The sequence below is a fragment of the Apus apus genome, chromosome 1 (assembly GCF_020740795.1).
Source record: "Apus apus isolate bApuApu2 chromosome 1, bApuApu2.pri.cur, whole genome shotgun sequence".
NCBI lineage: Eukaryota > Metazoa > Chordata > Aves > Apodiformes > Apodidae > Apus > Apus apus.
The window spans coordinates 22,119,914-22,140,674 of record NC_067282.1 but is presented as its reverse complement, the minus strand read 5'-3'; the positions used below and the strand labels follow the sequence as shown (position 1 = coordinate 22,140,674).

The 20,761-nt window shown below is 46.3% G+C and overlaps 2 protein-coding genes across 10 annotated transcripts in view; one reads left to right on the top strand and one right to left on the bottom strand.

Annotated features, from left to right (window-relative positions):
* The window catches only part of SLC7A1 (solute carrier family 7 member 1), a 41,983-nt gene extending 39,537 nt beyond the window's left edge, over positions 1-2,446 (top strand). For all 5 annotated transcript variants that reach the window (XM_051618325.1, XM_051618333.1, XM_051618351.1 and 2 more), the window contains 2 exons: positions 822-930; positions 1,670-2,446. In XM_051618325.1, the coding sequence (XP_051474285.1) occupies positions 822-930; positions 1,670-1,779 (219 nt within the window). In that variant the 3' untranslated portion in view covers positions 1,780-2,446. The remainder of the gene's footprint in view (positions 1-821; positions 931-1,669) is intronic.
* Positions 2,447-5,375: 2,929 nt separating this feature from the next.
* MTUS2 (microtubule associated scaffold protein 2) overlaps positions 5,376-20,761 on the bottom strand; it is a 295,553-nt gene continuing 280,167 nt past the window's right edge. For 3 of the 5 annotated variants that reach the window (XM_051618292.1, XM_051618285.1, XM_051618309.1), the window contains 3 exons: positions 20,139-20,258; positions 17,727-17,824; positions 9,644-15,186 (listed from right to left, as the gene is read on the bottom strand). In XM_051618292.1, coding sequence (XP_051474252.1) covers positions 14,970-15,186; positions 17,727-17,824; positions 20,139-20,258 — 435 coding nt within the window. In that variant the 3' untranslated portion in view covers positions 9,644-14,969. Of the gene's footprint in view, positions 5,428-9,643; positions 15,187-17,726; positions 17,825-20,138; positions 20,259-20,761 lie in introns of those variants that run through there. The other 2 variants (XM_051618300.1, XR_007889387.1) reach the window with 2 other exon arrangements.

The window sequence follows — 20,761 nt, the reverse complement described above, 5'->3', positions numbered from 1 at the left end:
TTATCCCTCCTGACTTGACAGAGCCTAATTTAGAAAAATACTTTCCTTCTGCTTTTTGTGTGCCAGTCCTCTTTCTCTAATGAACAGCTGCTCACCATAATTGTATTTTTTTTTTTGAAGCTTAGATCAGGAAATACCTACAGCATTTTAGCCTGTTTCTTTTTGTAAATCTCCTTTTTCTTTAGGAGTGAAGTTCACTTTCCTCTTGTTTTCACAATATTCACAAACCTTTCTATTGTTACAATTTGTCCCTTCTGATTTTGTCTTTACATGCATGTGCTATTTCTTCATATTCTGATTTTTGCTTTTTGGCTTTACTGTCTCATTCTTCGTTGTATTACAGATCATTAAGACATTCTTGGTACAGCTGCATTCATCTTTTACAATATTTCACAGGTTTTCTTCTGCTATGGGATAATTTGTTCTATACTGTTTAATTACATTGGTACCTGCTGGATGAAGTTCCTCAGGTCCCACCTCTGACATTCTCCTTACCTTCTTCTGGTCTTCAGTAGGTGCCTGTTATGATGCAGTCCTTGGTTTTCCTCTTCTCTTCTTCACCTCACAAGTGTTTAGTAGTGCTGCTAAAATTTGCCCCTTGCCTCCTTCCAGACCACAAAACAAGGACAACCACTCTTAAAAAAGGTGAACAACATGGTTCACACCCGTCTCCCACAGTAGGTTGCTGTCCTGTGTTTTGGACTAAACTTGTCTCTTCTCAGATCTGGCTGGTAATGGCCATTGCTTCCAGTTCGTAAGGAATGCAACGTTCTTGCCTGCCCATTGATCTGCCCTCTGGATCTAATGTTTTTCTTTTTCAGGTACCTCTTTTGCCTCTTCTTCCTGTTCTAAGTATTTTTGTGAATGTTTACCTCATGATGCAGCTAGACCTAGGCACATGGATACGGTTTGCAGTCTGGATGCTCATAGGTGAGTTTGAGAGAGTAAAAAATGCTATCCTCAAAATTACTGGATTTTGTTAACCATTCCAGGAAGGGATTCTACACTCTCATTATCCTTGGGCAACCTTGGTGACTTAACTGCAGCCATTTAGGTGGTGTGTCTCAAGTCTTTTTTTAAATTCAAGGGTCATGAAGCCTTTGTGTGGACAAAACAGCAACCTTTGAACCATCTTATGGGTCTTGTTGCCAACAAGAAACCATGCAACATTTCTTCCTGGCTGGTCTTGAACTGCAGTCCAGGTGGTGGGGGCCTGTGCTTCTGGAGCTGAAGGAGCTGAGCTGCATCCCAGGGTGCTCCCACTAGCCATATGGAGAAGGCAGAATTGCCTGAAATGCCCAGGGAATTTGTTACAATGAAGACAAGTAAGATTAGCGTCACTTGTGGGTGTTTTGTACTGATACGGAGGCTGTGGGCACACAAATGGAGAGAGAAAGCTCTCTGCAGAATGGACTGCAATGAACTCACTGAAAAAAAAGCATGATAAATTTATAATCAGTCCTTCTTTGGGGCTTGGGTAGCTCATCTTTTAAGAGACTGGTACTTGTCTTAATGGATTTTTTCCTCAGGAAGGCAGTGGCTGTCTGCTAGAAATTACCTGTCAGGGGGGCTGGAATTATCGCTAGTGTAACCTGTGTGGGGTGGTGGTAGGTGGTGGTTTCTGTTTCCTTACAGAGCTAACAGTGCCCTCCTCCCTTGGCTTCCTCAGGCTTTATCATCTACTTTACCTATGGAATATGGCACAGTGTGGAAGCCACCTACGCGGCCTCAGCAGACGCAGAGAGAAGCACGGAGGCTGGTTCAGACAGCTGTAAATGACTGCGTGTTGGGCTCACAGGCAACTGGGGAACGGCTGCAGCAAAGGAAGCTTTGTGGTGGGGATCCTGAACTGGGTGACAGCTGGTTAATCTGGAATGCAGGAATAAGGAAGGATAATACGCAGGAATCCCCAGCCCTGTTGCTGCTCCTTGCAGTTCGCTTAGTAGCACAGTTAAAAGGGATCACAAGGAAAAAAGCCACACCTCTGGCATTCTCCTGGTGACACTGTCAGCTCATCTGGGGCTATGCGCTTCCCTTCCTCCCTCTCCTGTTTTCCCCCCGCCCAGTGTGTAGAAAGAAAACTGCTTCTGTGTGCCAGTTAACCTTAAATGCTGCTATGAAACCAGACCTCACAAAGGTCTTTCTTTGAGTAGCTCCAGGAATTACCTCCCCACAGATACTCTACTTGATTATACATGGAGCAGATTTTGCAGTGCCACTGTCAGGCTGATCAGATCATGCAACATGAGCTCTTCTGCACGTGTATGCACAAAAAAAAAGGCTCTCACCAAACACCAGCTTTCACCTGGTTAAGAAATCACCTGCAAGACTTGCATTCTTTAAAGTATCAGGTCTCTCAGTTTTTGTTGTGTTTATTTTTTAACTATATGCTCATATGCTTTAAAGCCCACTGCTGGTGTGAAATGTTGAGAGGATTTGTGGACTCTGTTGGCTGAATAGTCATTTGCAGGTAACATGAGCAGATGCTTCTGCTGACTAAGCTTAGCAGAGAGATTGCCAGGTTTAGACATAAAACTCCTTGGTCCAAGTACTTGAATGGCTTGAAAAGAATAGGTGTCTCCAAAGAGCCATCCTACCTCTTCACCTTGGAAATCACCAGCCATGTGGCTGCAGTGCTGGGGTGGCTGGCAGAAGAGAGCCCAGCTCTTGCAACAAGCAGGGCCCTACTTTTCTCTCCCTGCAGCAGTTATGTCTGCTGGCTGCATGGTGTTAGGGAAGGATTTGGCTGAGAGGTTTGGCTTTGGTTGGGTGGAGTGCATTCCTGCCCTGGGAAGGGGAAGCACAGGAAGATCCTCAGGGGCTTGAACTTCACCCATGAGCAGTGTCTGGTGTCTGCCTTCTGCCCAGGGGAGGGTCATGGGGTTGTGCAGGGCTTCCTCAATCCCAGTGGTACCAGTAGAGCTTACAGCCCAGAAAACATCTCTAAGCTCTAGGGTCCAGCTTGCTGAGAGGAGCTTTCCTTTGGGGTTTGAGATTGTCTCCAGATCCTGGCCATCGTGAAAGGTGGGAAATTTGGAACTGAGACCAGAGTGTGTTTAGTTGGCAATGCCTTGGTTTTTCTTTAAGATTATTTTTTTTAATTATTTTTCTCTCTTAATAGCTTTCCCCAGCCAAATTCATTATTCTAAAAAAGGCTTGTTAAATCATCAGGAAGGTCAGCCACGCCCATGTAATGCCACTGATTTAAATTTGTGCTTCAGCTTGTACTGAAAAAAAAATTATAGAATCATGTGTGGTTTCTGTTGGAAAAGACCTTTGAAGATCATCTAGTGCAACCCACCTGTCATGGACAGGGACATTTTTACTAGATCAGGTTGCTCAAAGCCCCATCCAGCTTGACCTCAAACACTTCCAGGGATGGGGCATCCCAAACAGATACTGCAGAAATCCCTTCTCCCAATCTGAGTGAATGCTGTCCTGGATGACCTCCACGCTACTGCCTCAGAACAGCAGACGATCTTTAATCTGTTTGTCAGCATGGCTCTCTCTGATGAAGGGATGGGATCTTGTCCCCATTGTTCAGATGGAGAGCTACAGAACAGCCCCCTGCATGACTTGACCAGGGTCTCAACAGGCATCTGGTGCAGTAGAAAAGGGAACCAGACCATCATTTCCCAAGTTACACAACCAACCGTGGATCATTTCTCACAGGTTTCCAAGAGAGACTTTATAGCCTTTCTGCTCACTAAAGAGCTTTAATCTTGGCTTCCTTCTAGTCCACTGGGAGGCTTTTCTTGCCAGGGTTGGAACTGGAAGGAGTGAAGGTGATGTGCCTCCCAGGTTTCCCCCACAGTCAGTGTCTGCTCCAGTTGCTGGTTCTCGACCATCTGCCAAGGCTTTGCTCCTCATGCATTTGCAGGGAGAGAAGAATATAAAAATTAAAGGCCACTAGGTTGAGGTCTGTTTCTTTTTTAAATATAGGGCAAGCTCTACACACTCCACAGCCTCCCCAAAAGCACTGAAGGTGTGGTGGGAGGGCGAGAAGATGTAAACTCACATGGGAGCAAAGTTTTCTGTTGTACCAAAAACGTAAGGGTCTTTTTCCCTACCTTGGGTAACAGCTTCTAAGCAAGTAAGACTTTCAGCAATGACTGTTTGGGGGTGAATTCTGACTGAAGTGTGTTTCCAAAGAAAGTTATTTAAAAATATGCAGATTTCTTGCTGCAATTTTTTTTTTCTTTTTATATAAATGTTAACTTATTTTTGTTGTCTGTTTAGGGATCTATTCTATTTATATTCCATACTTTTGTTTCACCTTTTGTGGTATTTAATAGCAGCATGTAGAAGGGAAAGTTTTGATGGGGTAATTTTTCTACAGTTGTCTTTTCTCTGAGTAGGTTCATAGAAAAGCCCTTCTGTGTCACCAGATTTGGTAGTTAAATGTGCCATTACCTGTACTGGCTGCAGACTCACCCACTGCAAATTTGCTAGTGGAGATGGCTCCTCCATCATGACTTCAATAACCCCTCAGTTCCCTGGTGGCAGGTGCTGCCATCTGTCTTGCTGTTTGTTGCTACTTACCAGATACAAGGAGGTGGAGGGAACCTCCAGCCTTGCTCAGTGACAGGGAAGTGTAGGTGGTTCCCTGTCTACCTGCTTCCCTCCTGTCCAGCTGGACCTGGGGACTTCCTGGCCTCCTTTTTGCAGGACTTGGCCTGGGGAGTGGACCAGTGAGATCACCAGTGAGGAGGATGAGTTTGACACAGCTGCATACTCCTGCCTCATCTCCTCCTGTCTGCTTATACCCTTTGCTTGTACGTTTTGTAAGCTGAAAGTCCAATTTCACTGTGTCTTTATAGGACAATGTAAGAACTTTGCTAAATGGGTGGGGTTTTTGTTTGTTGGGGGTTTTTTTGTTTTGTCTTGTTTTGGTGTTTTTTTTATTACTGTCTCCTCTGCAGCCCTGCTGATGTCTGCATGTAACATAGATCAAGCCAGGTATCTTTGAAGACATGCAACTGCTGCTATAAACTTGCTGTTGTGGATGCTATGCTTTCATTCATTTGAGCTTTTTTTTTTTTTTAAATAGTTCAGTCAGTATTTTATTATGAGAATATTTTGTACAGGTGCACAGCATTTTGCTGTATGTAGAGGTGGGAATGGAGAAGTGATGCCTTATCTTGGCACAAGAATAGATCCTTTTCTACCAAAGCCAAGAAGAATAGGAAAAATGGCCTGCCTAAACCTAGCTACCCTGATTTCCTAATTTTAAACCCTAATGAACATAGAGGACCTCTTGGTTCTGACGTGTGTGCAGGGGCCAAATTGTTGCGGCAAGGTTCTGACACAGGGCTCGTGGCGGCTCCCTCCTGCAGCTTCCAGAGGAGCTCTTCATTAGTCCTGCTCAGCTTCTTCTCCACTTTCTCAGCGTATTCTTGAAGATTGGCATTCTCCTCTGACAATTGCCTGGAGAGGGAAGCAGGACAACGTGTAAGGTGCACCAGTGTGAAGATGGTGGCATTAACACAGCCAGAGCTGCACAAGTAGCAGGGCCAGGCAAGACCCCAAACACCTCCCTCCCTCCATCCCCTCCCCTCCCTTCTTCCTTCTCATCCCATCCCGTGCACCTGCCTCTGCATTGCATGCTGCAACTGGGCTGTGTCTGAGTTGGTTTTGGCCATGCAATGAAGCTGATGGAGGCATTATCTCTCTGTTCAGCACACGGAGAAGTGCTGTGTGCTTGGCATGAGAACAGATCCTTCTCTCCCAAAACCGAGAGGCACAGCACAAATTAATTGTTTTGTGCAAAAATCACTAGCTTTTGCTCATTTGCTTACAGCTAGCTCTCTTTGGTCACTGAAAATCATTACTGACTGCCCACCAGCCCTGTCTGGGCATCGTGGGGGCTGGGTTGTGCTGCACAAAAAGCGCTGCTGATGTGGAGCTGTTTGTGCTTGGTTGCAGCAGGGCAGGAGGGGGCTGCAGGGGACCACGCTAGTGAAAACACTGCTGATGCTGATAGCATGTGTTTGCTGTTCATTGCCAGGGTTTTGGAAATGTGAAGTCTGAGCTGGCAGTCCTTGCTGGGGGCTCTCTCAGCCTTCATCCATCCCAAATGAAAACAAACTCCTGTTCATAGCATACAGAGGGTGCCTCCATTCCTACCAGCTTTGAGACCAGAAAGCAATATGAGAGGATCTTATGTTTATTTCTTGTAAAATGGGCTTATTTAGAGATTGTATTTTATATACTTGTGAATTCCAGTGGGATTTTATAAATTCTGCACTCCCAGAACACCATGTACAAGTGAGCATTGCTGCCATCTGTCCAAATGAATGAAGGGGGATGTGCAGGTCAGAGGGCCTTGCCAGAAGTGGTGCTGGTTTGCATGCAGAAGGCTTCCCTGCAGGTCCTCCTCTGCATGTGTGCCTCAACATCCCCCCAGCCTTTCTGGGGAAGCCTCTTCCCACTGGCAGAAAAAGCATCTCTCTAAACCGTTGGATAACCTTGTGACATCCACTGGGCCCTACTTAATGGGCAGGTTCTGTTTCTTCCTTCCCCTTCCCAAAAATTTGCACTTGTTCAAGGCTAAATCTGTACCTACCCGGTGAGTCAGCCCTCACTGCCCTCACAGCCGCCTCCTCTGTCCCGAGGTGTCTGACACTCGGCTGGAAACCAGATGATCCAGAAACGTCTCTGCTAGCAAGAGCCAAACCTCGATTTTTCTCAGGGTATTTGCTCCTGGCTCACATTCGAGACACCAGATTTGTCTGAGACCTGCAGGCCTTGGCCAGCGAGGGACACCTCTCCCTCTTGAGGCTGTGCAGGGCAGTGACACTTTTTTGGGACAACAGTGGGATGTAAAGGATTCCCTTGCTGCACATCGTGCCTTCCAGCTGCTCTGGGTGCAAGGAGCAGGAGGAGCTGCTGGCAGCCTGGAGGTGGTGGGCCAGCAAACCTAGTGCAAGTATGAATTATGTCAGGAAAGGGGTTTCTACTGACTGAAGCCATGGAAGAGTCTGTATATTTTTATTTTTTAATTATTAAGCAAAATGTAAATACCTTTCTGGTTTTTGTTTGATGATCTATTTTACTAATAGTTTCTCAGAATTTCTTACGGGTGTGATAAATAGTTTTAATGCTTGTTCTGCAAAGAAATCTATTTTTTATCTTTTTTATCGTTTGGTTTGGTTTTGTGATTTTGGTTTTCTACCATGTTCATGTAGCAATTAAAGCCTTAAGTTTAAAAATGTGAACCTTGCCCCCAGAGCACAGTGCAGGTGTGCAGCTACTTTTTATCCTGGTGACACTGTAAATACTACTCCCTTGAACAGTGCTTTTGAAATTTGGAAATTCACTTGTAGTTACATGGTACAGCATTAAAGTGGTTTTTCTCCATATCCAAATAAAATCATGCCTATTGTTTGCCCTCATTTGCAAGCATGTCTCTGCTTTCCAGCTTGTTCCAATACCTGCCAGCTGTCCCCATCTCTGCAGGTGAGCACTTGCTCTGGGACCTACTCATTTTAATTTTGCCCCCCCTTTTGAGTTGGCTGAGGCCAGTGAGGCAGCAGGTAATTCGGGGACTTTACCACAGGCTGGTGCCTGTGCTCAGCACTGAGCAGCTTGTTGCTGCTGCCACTGAGGTGAGTCTCTCCCTGCTTTGTACTGGCAGTTCACTTATTAAGTGGGACTTCATGAGCCAGCAGAATTAGCTTAAAATTTCCCCAGGGATGTTACCAAGTATGTTCCCAAGGAACTGGATGCCCCCAGGGCAGGGCTAGAGGAGAGGGTGTTGAAATGTGGGTAACCAGTGTGTTACAGGGCACGTGTTTGCTGCCACCCTTGAACCACCAGCAGAAATGTTTCCTTACCACATGCTGAAGAGCACCTCTCCTGTGAAGACAGGCTGAGGGAGCTGGGCTTGTTCAGCCTCAAGAAGGCTCCAGGGAGACCTTATAGCAGCTTTCCAGTATCTGAAGGGAGGTTGTGGCTGCCCCCTCCCTGGAAGCATTTAAGGCCAGGTTGGCTGGGGCTCTGAGCAACCTTTTATTTTGGAAGCTGTCCCTGCACATGCAGGGGGGTTGAAACTAGATGATCTTTAAGGTCTCTTCTAACCCAAGCCATTCTATGATTCTATGATAATTTTTAAAATCTGATTTATGGCAGAACCACAGTCAGGTAAACCAAGCCACCTGCCCTGCTGCCAGGAGGCTAAGTGCCTGTTGGATTTCAGTCTTTACCCTGATGGGGTGACCCTTGGTATTGGCTCTGTGTGGCTTTGGTAGTGGAGGAAAGGCTACAGAGATGGCTTATGGAGGTGGCTCATGTGAGAAGCTTCTAGAAGTTGCCCCCGCTTCAAGTTGGACACACTGGCCAAGGCCAAGCCCATAAGCAACAGTGGATGCACTTCTGTGATAACATGTTTAAAAAGAGGAAACAAAAAACTGCTAGGAGACCAGAAGGTGAAGGAGGAGTGGGATGTGAGACAAACATCCATGCAGGTACCCATGTCAGTGAGGAGGGATAGGGAGGAGGTGCTGGAACAGAGATTCTCCTGCAGCTTGTGATGAGGCAGCCTGGAGCATGGTGGAAGAGATGTGGACCTACAGCCATAGAGAACTTTGCACCAGGGGAGGTGCTTGTGCCCACCTGTGACTCTGTCGGAAGCCCGTGCTGGAGCAATCTGTTCCTGAAGGACTGCATGGCATGGGAGAGTCTCATAGGATGACAGGAAGAGAGGTAACAGTTTTAAGCAGAAAGGGGGGAGGTTTATTTGGGTATTAGGAAGAAATGCTTTAGTGTGAGGGTGTTGGAACACTGGAACAGGTTGCCCAGGGAAGTTGTGGCTGCCGCCTCCCTGGAACTGTTCAAGGCCAGGTTGGATGGGGCTGATCTAGTGGAAGGTGTCTCTGCTCATGGCAGGGGGGGTTGGAACTAGATGATCTTTAAGGTCCCTTTCAACCCAAATAATTCTGTGATTCTATCATTCTGTGTTTCACATTAGAGGAGTTTGTGAAGGACTGTGTCCTGTGGGAGGGTCCATGGTTTGGAGTGAGGGAAGGCTATGAGGAGTCCTCTCCCTGACGGGAAAGGAGCAGCAGAGAGAAAGTGTGATGAACTGACCACAACCACCATTCCGTCTCCCTGCGCCACCAGGGGAGGGGTGAAAGGTGGCAGAGAAATCCAGAGTGAAGTACTTTGAGCCTGGGGAGACGGGAGGGCTGCAGAAAGGTTTGGCTTTGTGCAGTCTGGTCTAGTGTGAGGTGTCCCTACTCATAGCAGGGGGGTTGGAACCTGATGAATTTTAAGGTCCCTTCCAACCTTAACCATTCTATGATTCTAGAAGGTGTTTTTAAGATCTGGATTCATGTCTCATTATCCCACTGTTTTGATTGGTGACAAAATTTATTTTTTTGTTCCCCAGCTTGAGTCTGTTTTGCCTATGACCATAACTGGTGAGTGAACCCTCCCTGTCCTTGTCTTGATCTACGAGTTTTTCCTTCTATTCCTCCCCCAACCCCATCCCACTGGTGGTGAAGAGTGAGCCAGTGGCTACATGGTGCTTTGTTGCTGGCTGGGCCTAAACCATGACACCTGTTCATGGGGGTTTGCTTTGTTTTCCATTTATTCCTGGCTTCTGTGTGCACAGACATACAGAAAACACCTTAGGACACACTGGTTCGTATGCGCTGGCGCATGTGTTTATTATCAGGAATATATTACACTTATCTGTACATCGTAACTGAAATAATACAAACTCTTCCTGTAATCATTAGCCACATAGTAAACGGGACCACAGAACTCCTGCTGCGTGGAAAACTGTACAGAGGCTCCTCAGCGTGTCCATGGGACACAACCACCATCAGTGCAGAGACGTAAAATACCTGATTTTGCACTTGATAGTTTTTCTTTCCTCGCCCCCACCCCAAGTCTGTGCTGCTGTGCATCTGCCAAGATAATCCCTCTGTGCCGGCAGCTGCCAGAGCTGCTGTCCTGACTGGGACAAACATGGCTTTCCTGCAGACATCTAGAGCTTTCCTGCAGCTTTCCCAGCTCCCTGTGCCCCCCCACTCACTGCTGGCTCTCCAGCTATCCCATGGCTGTTACCTGCTCCTGATGACAGTCTCTGGAGGCCCTTCAGAGCAACTTTAGGAGAGTTTTCTTTCTGCTGCAGCCTTCTGCCTTGAATAAAGATTAATCAAATCAAAGGTTTCCTTTTTAAAGACGTAAAGGCAATAAAATTCAGCTCAGTGCTGGCTGTTTTCCCTCTCCTGCCAAAGGCCACCCTACCCTGCAAAACGGGAAAGCCCCTGTAACTGCTATGGTGCTGGGGAAGTCTCCAGCCCTCTGAAAGCAAAATGCTTTCCCTCGCTTATCTTCAAGCAGGGATGGGCAGCAAGCAAGGACTAGAGAAGTGGCCCCCGTGCCGCTGGGAATGCCAAACTCGCCCTGCATGGTGGCAGCTGCCTGGCAAGAGCAGGAGTCACCAGCTCGGCCATGCACTTGAGGGGCTCCATCCCCCTTCACAGCTACTCCAGCATGCAGACACAAGGAGGGGCAGGACAAAAGAAGAGCAGGAAAAAAGGAATGACCTTTCTGGGGGGAAAGAAGTCCATGCATCTGGGCTTGCAGCAGAAGGAACCACTCTTCACGTCCCCGCAGGAGTGGGTTACTCGTTCCCTCTGGTCTGGCAAAACTTCCTGCAGCTTTATTAGCATTTGGGCAGGCCCTACAGACCATGCCAAGGAAGAATCCAGTGAGAGGCAGGATTGGGAGGCAAAAATAAGATGGGAAAGGGACTGGCAATGACACCAAATGATGGTAGAGCTGGGATTGGTCCCAGTTTTCCCACCAAAAAAGCCCTACTCCCAATTCACTGCTGGAAGCATCTCTTGTGTATGACTTTAAATCAACAAAGTGATAAGGAAAGCACCAGTAATAGAAGGAATGAAGGAATAAATTTTAAAAAGGATGGGTTGGGCCAGTATTAAGGTTTCATGTCATAGCATAGAGAAGTTTAGATAAACATTATGGTAATGATTCTGGCTGCATCATCTCACCCATTTTGAAAAAGGGTAAAATGGAGGACTCTAGAAACCACTGAGAAGTCAGCCCAACTAATCTGGTGGCCATCTCTGATGGAGTGACTGCGCTGGTGGATAAAGGATGAACAAGTGATACCAGCTACCTGGACTTCTGTAAGGCCTCTGACACAGTTCCACACAACATCCTTGTCGCTAAATTGGAGAGATAAGGGTTTGATGGATGGACTACTCAACGAATAAGGAATTGGCTGGATGGCTGCACCTGAAGAGTTGTAGTGAATGGCTCAATTTCCAAACGGGTAACAGATAATAAGTGGTGCCCCTCAGGGGTCTGTAACAGGGACGAGTTTAATATCTTTATTAATGACACAGGCAGTGGGATCAAATGAACCCTCAATGAGTTTGCAGATGACACCAAGCTTAGTGATGTAGTTGAGATTCTGGAGGACATGGATGCCATCCAGAGGGACAGGTTTGAGGAGTGAGCCTGTGTTGAGCCTCATGTGGTTCGTGCACCTGGGTTGGGGCAACTCCTGGTATCAATACAGGCTGGGGGATGAAGGGATTTAGAGCAGCCCTGACGAGAAGGACTTGGGGGTACCGGTGTGTCCTGGTTTCACTGGGATAGAACCATAGAATCAATTTTCTATCCAGGAAAGCTGCACTTTTTGAGAAGACTGCAGCACCTGATTTGGTGGGAACAAAGCTGGTAAGAAACATTGTTTTAGTTCACAGCCAGGCCTGGTACACAGGTTTCCATAGTGACGAAGATCTTTAGCAGTTTCAAGTGAGCCAGGTGCTAACGCTAGGAGTGAAAGCCCAGGCAGCTGACCTGTTCCATACCATAAATGCCACACTCACTATAAATTCCGAAGTTTGTTGGGGTCTCTTCCCTCAATGGTCCCCATCCCTGGAGGGTCTCATCCCATCACTTTGCTCCTGAGGAGGCCTACTCTCCTATTTGTTGTGACTGTCACGATTTGATGGAGCTGTGGTGCTTGACATCTGGCGTCCACTGCTGGGAGTGCACAGCTCACGGCCACTGTGTGGGCTGAGTATAACTCTGTGTAGCTTGTACTAGGATTGGTATTAATATTAGTTTGCTATTATTATTTTATTAAATCAGTTTCCATTTCAACCCACAGGCCTCCTTTCCTTTTCCTGACTCTTCTTCTGTGGAGAGGCATTACTGGATGATGGAACAGCTGACTAAACAAAGACATGTGGATGAAAAGCTGGACATGAGCCAGCAATGTGCTCTCACAACCCAGAGGGCCAACCCCATCCTGGGCTGCACCAAAAGAAGCGTGGCCAGCAGGGCCAGGGAGGTGATTCTCTCCCTCTGCTCCACTCTGGTGAGAATCCACCTGGAGTACTGTGTACAGTTTTGGTGTCCTCAGCACAGTAAAGTCGTGGACCTGATGGAGCAGGTGCAGAGGAGGGCCACAAAAATGATCAGAGGGCTGGAGCACCTCTGCTCTGAAGACAGGCTGAAGAGTTGGGGCTGTTCAGCCTAGAGAAGAGAAGGCTCTAGGGAGATCTTATTGTGGCCTTTTGGTACTGAAAAGGGACTTCTAAGAAAGATGGAGAGAGACTTTTTACCAAAGCCTGTAGTGAAAGGACGAGGCAACAGTTTTAAACTGAAAGAGTGTAGGTTAGATTAGAAATGAGGAAAAAGTTACTTCCTGTGAGGGTGGTGAGACACTGCAACAGGTTGCCAGAGAAGCTGTGGATGCCCCATCATTGCAAGTGTTCAAGGTCGGGTTGGATGGGAATCTGAGCAATGTGATCTAGTTAAATATGTCCCTGGCCCTGCAGGGGCACTGGGACTAGATGATCTTTAAGGTCCCTTCCAACCAAAATCATATGATCTCATTGTATCAGAATTGTACTGGAAGGATGCAACATGACAATGCAGTATGTATTGCAGGTATCTGTGCATTTAGCAAGTAAAAAGTGATTAAAATTGTACTTAGCAAGGAGGGGCTTTGTGTGCATGTGTGTGCTCGCTAGCTATCCTACTTTCAAGTTGTACTTGCTGGACATACTAAAATCTAGTAATGCATTTCAACAGTAGTAGTTGGTGTCACGTGACCTATTCTAACAAGATGCTCAATTTACTCAGTATCACAGTCTCATGCAAAAGCAACTACAAAAATAAATTTCTCTAAAAAAGAGGAAAAAAAAAAACACTTTATTTTTTCTTTTTTCTTTTAATGCCGTGGAACAGACCACGGGTGCTTTGATGGTGACTGAAGCTGTATCTAACCTGCAGTCTGTGAATCCTGAGTACTTCCCAGGAAAGTTGAAACACAGCTCCCATCCAAGCCATTTGGCCGGGCTGTGCAATCCCACCTCTGCCCATGGGTAGGAGAGCTGCCCTCCCTGGAGCACTCCTGCTGCCCAGGGATTTGCTGCACCTACCATCTCCCACCTACTTCGACCTAGGTGCTCAGAACAGGAATGCATGCAGGCTCTTTTCCCCAGGCTGGATAGAAAAGCATCCCACAGATCTCTCTTTTTTTTTTTTTTCTTTTTTAAAAATTATGCTCAGATTTGTTTGGTTGTGTTTTGTTTTGTTTTGTTTTTCTTGCTAGCAGTGCCCACAAGGGCCCTGCAGCACGTCCCACCCAAGCCTGTCCTTGGCCTCGCCACCCCTTGGGTAGACGTCACCCCAAGTCTGGATGAATTTTTTTGCTTATAGGCAGAGAAATTAAAGTTAGTTTAGCCATTCTTTTCCATGAATTTTGGGTAAGCTTTGGCAAGGTGAAATTATGTGGAAGGAAAGAAATTCTGACCTCATTTGCACATGTGTAGTCTACTGGAATTTCAGACAGGAGGAAACTAGAGCCCTGGCAGGCACCCAGAATCTCACACTAATACTGCAAACCTCTTGTCCAGCAAAGGTCAAGGATGAAGAATGTATTTTTGTCTTGCTTATAGGACTTGAAATTAAAAAAAAAACCAACAAAAATGGACAGAAACCTACGAATTGAGGTTTTGATTTATCCAAATCGGGGCAAGGGAAAACAAGGTAAGATCCAACTAGGATCTGAAGATGCCAAAACCGAAACGCGTTAACCTGTAAACTCTATCAAATTGGCTAAAGCCCTCAGGTTTCTCATCTCTAGCCTATCTCCACTTACAATATCCATGCCAAGGGTTAAAAAGCAGAGGACGGTATGTGTGTTGTATCGGGTGTTCAATGCAAAGGTGATGGTTTTAAAGGCAGTACTGTCTCAGAATTTCAAAGTCGCTGGTGTTCATGTTACATAGGGTACCACTTGGTGGACATTTGGAAGGCGCTTCTAATTCGGTGTAATTTTCTTCTTGGTTGGGTATAAATATTCCTGGGAGGCTAAACAGAAATGCTTTTCGTTTAGATACAAGTCTTAGGCACGAGTTAGAAAACTGCTGACTGTAATGAAAATATATCAGCACTTAGTAGTATCCAATAATATAAAAAAATGCAATTCAGAACATCTTCAACTACATATATATGTGTGCGTCTATATATAGGTATAAAGGTACAATAGGTACGTGTATATAAACAAAGACACATATACAGAAATATTCACAATTTGAACTGTATTTGTAACTAACCTGAAGTACTGCAGCACATGTTCATTCTGATGAACCAGTAATAAAGTATTTTCCAACTTTGGGCTCTAACCGTAGTTAAAAATTTAAAACATCACACTAGAGGTTTTGCTGTCCTAACTCTCTGCTCTCCTAGCTCCTTGCTATCTTTTTTGCTACCCTAACCAACATGTCAGCATCAAAAGCTCCTGTGTGAGAACTGTAAGGGTACCCTGCCTAGTGTAAAGCTACGTAGCTACTGAGCATGCTTGCAGCCATGAACCCTGGGTGGCTGTTGATGGGAGTACTTCCTTGGAAGGTAACATCTGGCAGATTGGAAATGCATAAAAGGCAGGGGACCTTTGGCGCGCGGGTGCCGACTCATCGCCGCAAGGTTCTGGCTTTTGCTGGAGAGGAGTTCCCTGATGAGCAGTGATACAAAGAAGTGGGCGATGGGGGTAGGAGCTTCACAGGGCTCATGGCGTCTCCCTCCTGCAGCTTCCAGAGGAGCTCTTCATTAGTCCTGCTCAGCTTCTTCTTCTCCTCCACTTCTTTCTCAACGTATTCTTGAAGATTGGCATTCTCCTCTGACAATTGCCTGGAGAGGGAAGCAAGACAACGTGCAAGGTGCACCAGTGTGAAGATGATGGCATTAACACAGCCAGAGCTGCACAAGCAACAGGGCCAGGCAAGACCCCAAACACCTCCCCCCATCCCATCCCATCCCATCCCATCCCATCCCATCCCATCCCATCCCATCCCATCCCATCCCATCCCATCCCATCCCATCCCATCCCATCCACCTTTCTCTAGGCCTGCAACTGAGCTGCCCAAGCTGGGGCACAGCTGTTCCCATGTCTTTTCACTCCTGGGTGAGAAATGCATCTCCACAGGTCACAACCCCTCAGGGTTTAACTCTGCCTTCAGATGTGCTTGTCTCTGCTCAACACCTCTCTGAGGCAGCTCAGCTGCCAAAGATTAGATGGGATGAGCCCCAGCCTTCCTCTGTTGCCTTATGCATCTGTCAGCATCATGCCTGACATGCAAAGGTGCCAAGGGCTTTGTGTCTTGACCATGTACTACAGACATTTTAAAAATGGCCATCTTCCTACACATACAGGAGAGCATAAATTGGAAATTCCTAAGAGAATTTGTCTCTTTATTTGTACATCTGAAAGCAGCAAAAATGCAAGACTGCAATGCCCTCCAGAACACTCATGGACAAAGGGCATAGCAGAGGGTAACTGGAAATTTAGGCTGATAGAGCTCTGGTGTGCATTCACCCTCCCCCAACACTGATAACTATCATTCCTCAAACATCCTCAGTCTAAAGGACCGAAAAAAAATAATAAAAAATGCTGGTTGATTTGGAGGGAGAGTCTGAGATGCTGCGAAAAACTGACTGATTTATTCAAGCACCTGGGGAAGTCCCAGCAGCAGCTCTGTGGAGCTCCTGTTCCCAAAGCTGGTACATGATCTACCAGTCTACCTGCAAGGCTCTTCTCCCTTCCTTTGTACCTGTCCTTGGCTCTGATTGCACATATCTCTGCATTGCACCCCTCAGGCCCCCAGAGGCTCTGGGCCCCCCAGCCATGCTGCAAAGGCTGGCTTTGCTCTGGCTCCCACCCCTCCTCTCGCTGCTGCTGGGCTGCCACAGCCACGTGGGCACTCAAAACTGCAAAGCAGCAAAAATAGCTCTGATCCACACTGCTGCCCAGCAAGGGCAGCTCATCAAGCTCATTCCCACTTCACTTCCCAGGCAGTGCTAGTACAACAGAAATGAGCAGTCCTGATGGCTACTGCTGCCAGGAAAACCCACGTTTTAACAACTCTGGCTTTAAAGCCCTGGTTGACACTGTACCTATAGCTGTCCCCAAACTGTTACTGTTGAAAATGATTGTCCTCAGAGTTGACCCTCCAGGCTGGCCTGAAATTCATAATTTCTCTCCAAAAGATGTTCTTCAAAAGCAGTACCTACAGAGTTACAGGTGCTGCAGCCTGCTTTTCACCCAGCCAGTGGCAGGGAGCTGCATTGCAGAGGCCAAGCACTGAGCCAGGCACCCTGGCTGCTGTCACAGGCATGGAGAGAGACTGCCACTTCCAGACCACAATTCATCCAGCCCAGAAGCAGATGTCTGAAACTGGTCTGGTGAAGCAGACCTTAAAAATTCCTGGGTTTCCTACCTTAAAAATTCCTGGTTTTCCTCCCCAACCACCAAACAGTGACATGTGTGTTACAGGCATTTACAATCAGGTGAGATGAGACAATCCTAACCCCAATCTGAATGTTAGTATGAGCAATACTGCTTTGTAAAAACAGCTACATGCAGAAGACATTATTTTGTAAAGGCTGAATCATTAATAGAAGAGACACTAGTAAGACAAAACCTAAAATTAAATCAGAGATAAGATGCTGAAGCTTTAAAAGTAAATTGCTTAAAAAGTAAATTTAGGCCAATGGTATCATTTCTGACAATAATGACAGCTGGCGTGTTGGGACAAATTCAGCTCTTCCCCTGACACCCCTTCTGCCTGGCTCCAGCTGTGGTCTCTTGCCTTACAGCACACTATAAACTCTCTGGGACACAAGCAGCCTTGTCATCCTTATCAGGTTGTAACAAGGTACAAACAGACAGTAACAAGGTACAGACGGTGCAGATGATCACTTCAGGTGATCCTGCTCTGGCAGGGGGGTTGGACTAGATGATCTTTTGAGGTCCCTTCCAACCCCTAAGATTCTGTGATTCTGTGAAAAAACCCACCAAAGGATAACTGTCTGGGTGACAGTGGCATCGTTAGGGGCATCCTGAAATTGCCCCATTTCCCATCCTCATTACCCACTAACTCGTCTCAGGGCACTGTCACTGAGATCAGGAGCCAGTGGCAACTTTGCTCTCATGTCATGCAACTTGGCAGCATGTCAAAATCATGGAACACATAGACAGATACGTGGCCTTCCGGATGTCAAAGTAAAAGCCTCAATATAAAAAACATTTTTTAATAAAGCAAGCAGATCAGGACACCAACACACTTTCAGGTGGAAACAAGCTTTTCCCCTTCTGAAATAAGTGTCAGCTGGGCAGTTAAGATCTCCAGCTTCCTTTCAAGCTTGGATAGATTGCGAGTAACAGCACAAACCTTGTTAGGACAGTATTCTGCTCAATCCTGGCTCTGAGTTCTTCATTCTGCTGTTGCAGCATGGTGATTTTTTCTTCCAGCTTTAAGTTCTTTTCAGCCTGTGATGAAAGGTTTGTTAAGTCTGAAGAAAGCCCAATACCTGATCCGAAAAAATGTGTTCTTTTTTTCTCCCTAGAGCAACATCTTAAATTTGAGAACAGATGGAGGTGGTAATCTTGAGTGCAGCTGAGACTTAGAGGTCTGGCTCACATCACATTATACTCGTGGACTAAGTGGGGTAAATCAGCAGAGCGTTGAGCTGGGGCAGAGCTGAACTAGCCCTTACTTGTAACTGAGGAGCAGGAGGGTCTCAGTCCTGTCTAGTGCAAACAAACATCTTCCTTGGTGGTGGCCCCCACAGCTTTCATCCCTCAGGAGCCAGTTTTACCAGCTGTTGTTCTTGGACAGCTGGTGGCACCTGGGGAGCATGGGGATGCCCACCATGGAAAGGGCACTGTGGTGTGAGAGGTCAGCCAAGCAATGAAGGAGCAGTGCGAGGTGGTGTGATGTGAATCATCCGGGTCAACTAACCTCACCGGAGATAAATGTCTGGTGTACAACCTCTACGATTATCATTCCCTGGTTCTGGGGAGGAAAGAGTTACCCACCAGGGCAGACTGTGCTCAGCAGCAGCCTGAGACTGCTGCTGCATTCCCATGAGGTGGGCTGCCCTTTGCAGATGCTTCTCTCCACTGCTGACAGTGTTGGCTTAAATGACAGGCTTAAACCAGACATTTAAATTTAAGCTACAATTTAGTGAAATGAAACCTATCTCAACCACAGGTAGCTTTTACATGGGACAGTTCAAGGACAGTTTGAGGATGTCAATAGCAGTGTATCAAAACATCAGTGAGATGTTTACATGCATGTACCACAGCCTCAGATGCCCTGTCTTTCCCAAGTTTTGAATTTGACATATTTTATCACCTTAGCTCTTGGTTTTCCAGCAGGTAGAATTATGCTGAATTCAACACTTTTAAAAGAAAACAAAGGTGTTAGAGGGTAACCTTATGTCTGTGTGAGCTCAGTTAGTGAAATTCTCAACCTTTTATAAAGAAACAAAATATTGTGCACTGGAGCAAACAATAACTCATATTTTCTGGCAGAGGCATCAGTTTTATGAAGTGGTTTCCACTCTATGCAGGTAACTGTGAAGGACACTCCTGATTCTCAGATAATCTGGCCTACCCCAGCATATTCTGTTGGAGCAGAACAAGGATTCTGGCCCCAAATTGAAATGCTCTGAGAGAGAGGAATCACCATCATGGGCACCTTACTCAACAGTTTTAGTAAGCAGTAGCTATGCCAGCATGAAGCATGGGAGAAGACCTGTGCATCTCCCCTCTCCACTGCAACCCTCACCCTGTACTATTCCTCTCCTGCTACCTTCATTTCCAGACTCCTTTCAGCAGCCAAGGAGCCAAGCCTGGCCCTGTATTTGAAATGCCCTCCAGCTCTCTTATGAGGCACCCTATCTTTCAGAGCATTTGGAGATGCCCTTTGTAAGTTCTGGCACTTATAAAGGCAGGCAGTTCTTTAAACAGAAAGCACTTGTGCCTTTGGACCTCAGTAGACCCAGTGTTTTACTGAGCTCAAGGGCAGGAGCAGGACTATGTGTTCGTATGTGGTTCATTAGCAAAAGCAGCTAAATGATCAGACTGTTGTGCATATTTTTTTCCCAGTATAACACTGCATGTTTTGAGATGCTGGCTTAGCTCCAGGACCAGCGTGTTGGAAGGAGCACAGTTAACAAGCCTGAGTTGTAAAGAGGCACTTTTCTCTATATGCACTTACTCAAGCATCTGTTCAGCAAAATAATCATCTGAGTTCTCAAATTTCCCAGTAAATGGAAACAAATCTTGCTGAATGCTGTGCTGAACCAGCTGTCTCAGCTCCCCAGCTGAGGTAGTGCCTCATCGTGTCACCACGCTAGACGATTACTGTCACTGCAGGTTATGTCTTACAAAATGAATCCCCTTTTGAATTAAAAAGGCAATTGATGGTGAACTGGGGAGTTCTTTGTTAGGAACTCCTAGAAGCAAAGGATGAGAAAACTGCACAGGCTGGAGAAAAGCATTCCTTTAAGGTTGGAGAGAGCTTTCCTAGTGTAAGACTTGCTAGGAACTGCTTGCTGAATATTGCTAACTCATTCTTGTGGCTGGGAGCTCCCTAAATACCTGCGTGAGCAGCTGCAGAACACACACAATTTGATCTTTCTCCACTTACTTTCTCCAGCCCTAAATGGTTACCTGCCATTTAAATAATATCTTTGACTGTTTCTTGTCCCGTGTTTTCTCACACCTTTTAAGTTCACTTGATGTAGCCAAACTTTTACCTGTCTACCTCTGTGACAGAGGAAAAATGACAACTCACCTGTTTTTCTAGCTCCATAATAATCTTCTCCTGCTGGTGAATCTGATGGTTCTTCATTTCCAGAACATGCTTTAAGCTCTTCAGATCTTCTTCTAAGTGCAGATATGGAGCTCGTTCCATCTAGGAAATATACCAGTGATCTGGATATCTGTCAGCCATAAATGCATCTTCATCCATAAGATAAAGTTTCCTCAATGCACCCGGAGGTATAGAAGTCTCAGGGATGTGTAAACCACCTGGATCTGGGCCTCCTCAGCCCTTCTGAACTGTGATGTTCTCTCCTAGGCCATCCCTTTGGCTCGATAGCAAATAGTACCTTTCTTTTGACCAGCCTCATGGCTAGAAGGATGGGATGCCAGGGTGTTCAGCAACCTCATTCCTACTCATAACTCGGGAACCACATGCGGTGCCCTATGACTGTGAAGGGATTTTGGCTTGGGGAAAGTACAAACCCAGAACTGAGGAAACTGGACAAGGGGGCTGGAGGAGAAAGCTACAGTGTTGTGCCTTGCCTGCACCACTGCACCACAGTGCCTGTTAACAAAGATCAGATCTGGTGGGAAGTTCCTCCTCTGCTTCAGAACTTCAGATGTAGGGTTCAGCTCAGGAACAAAAGATGTGCT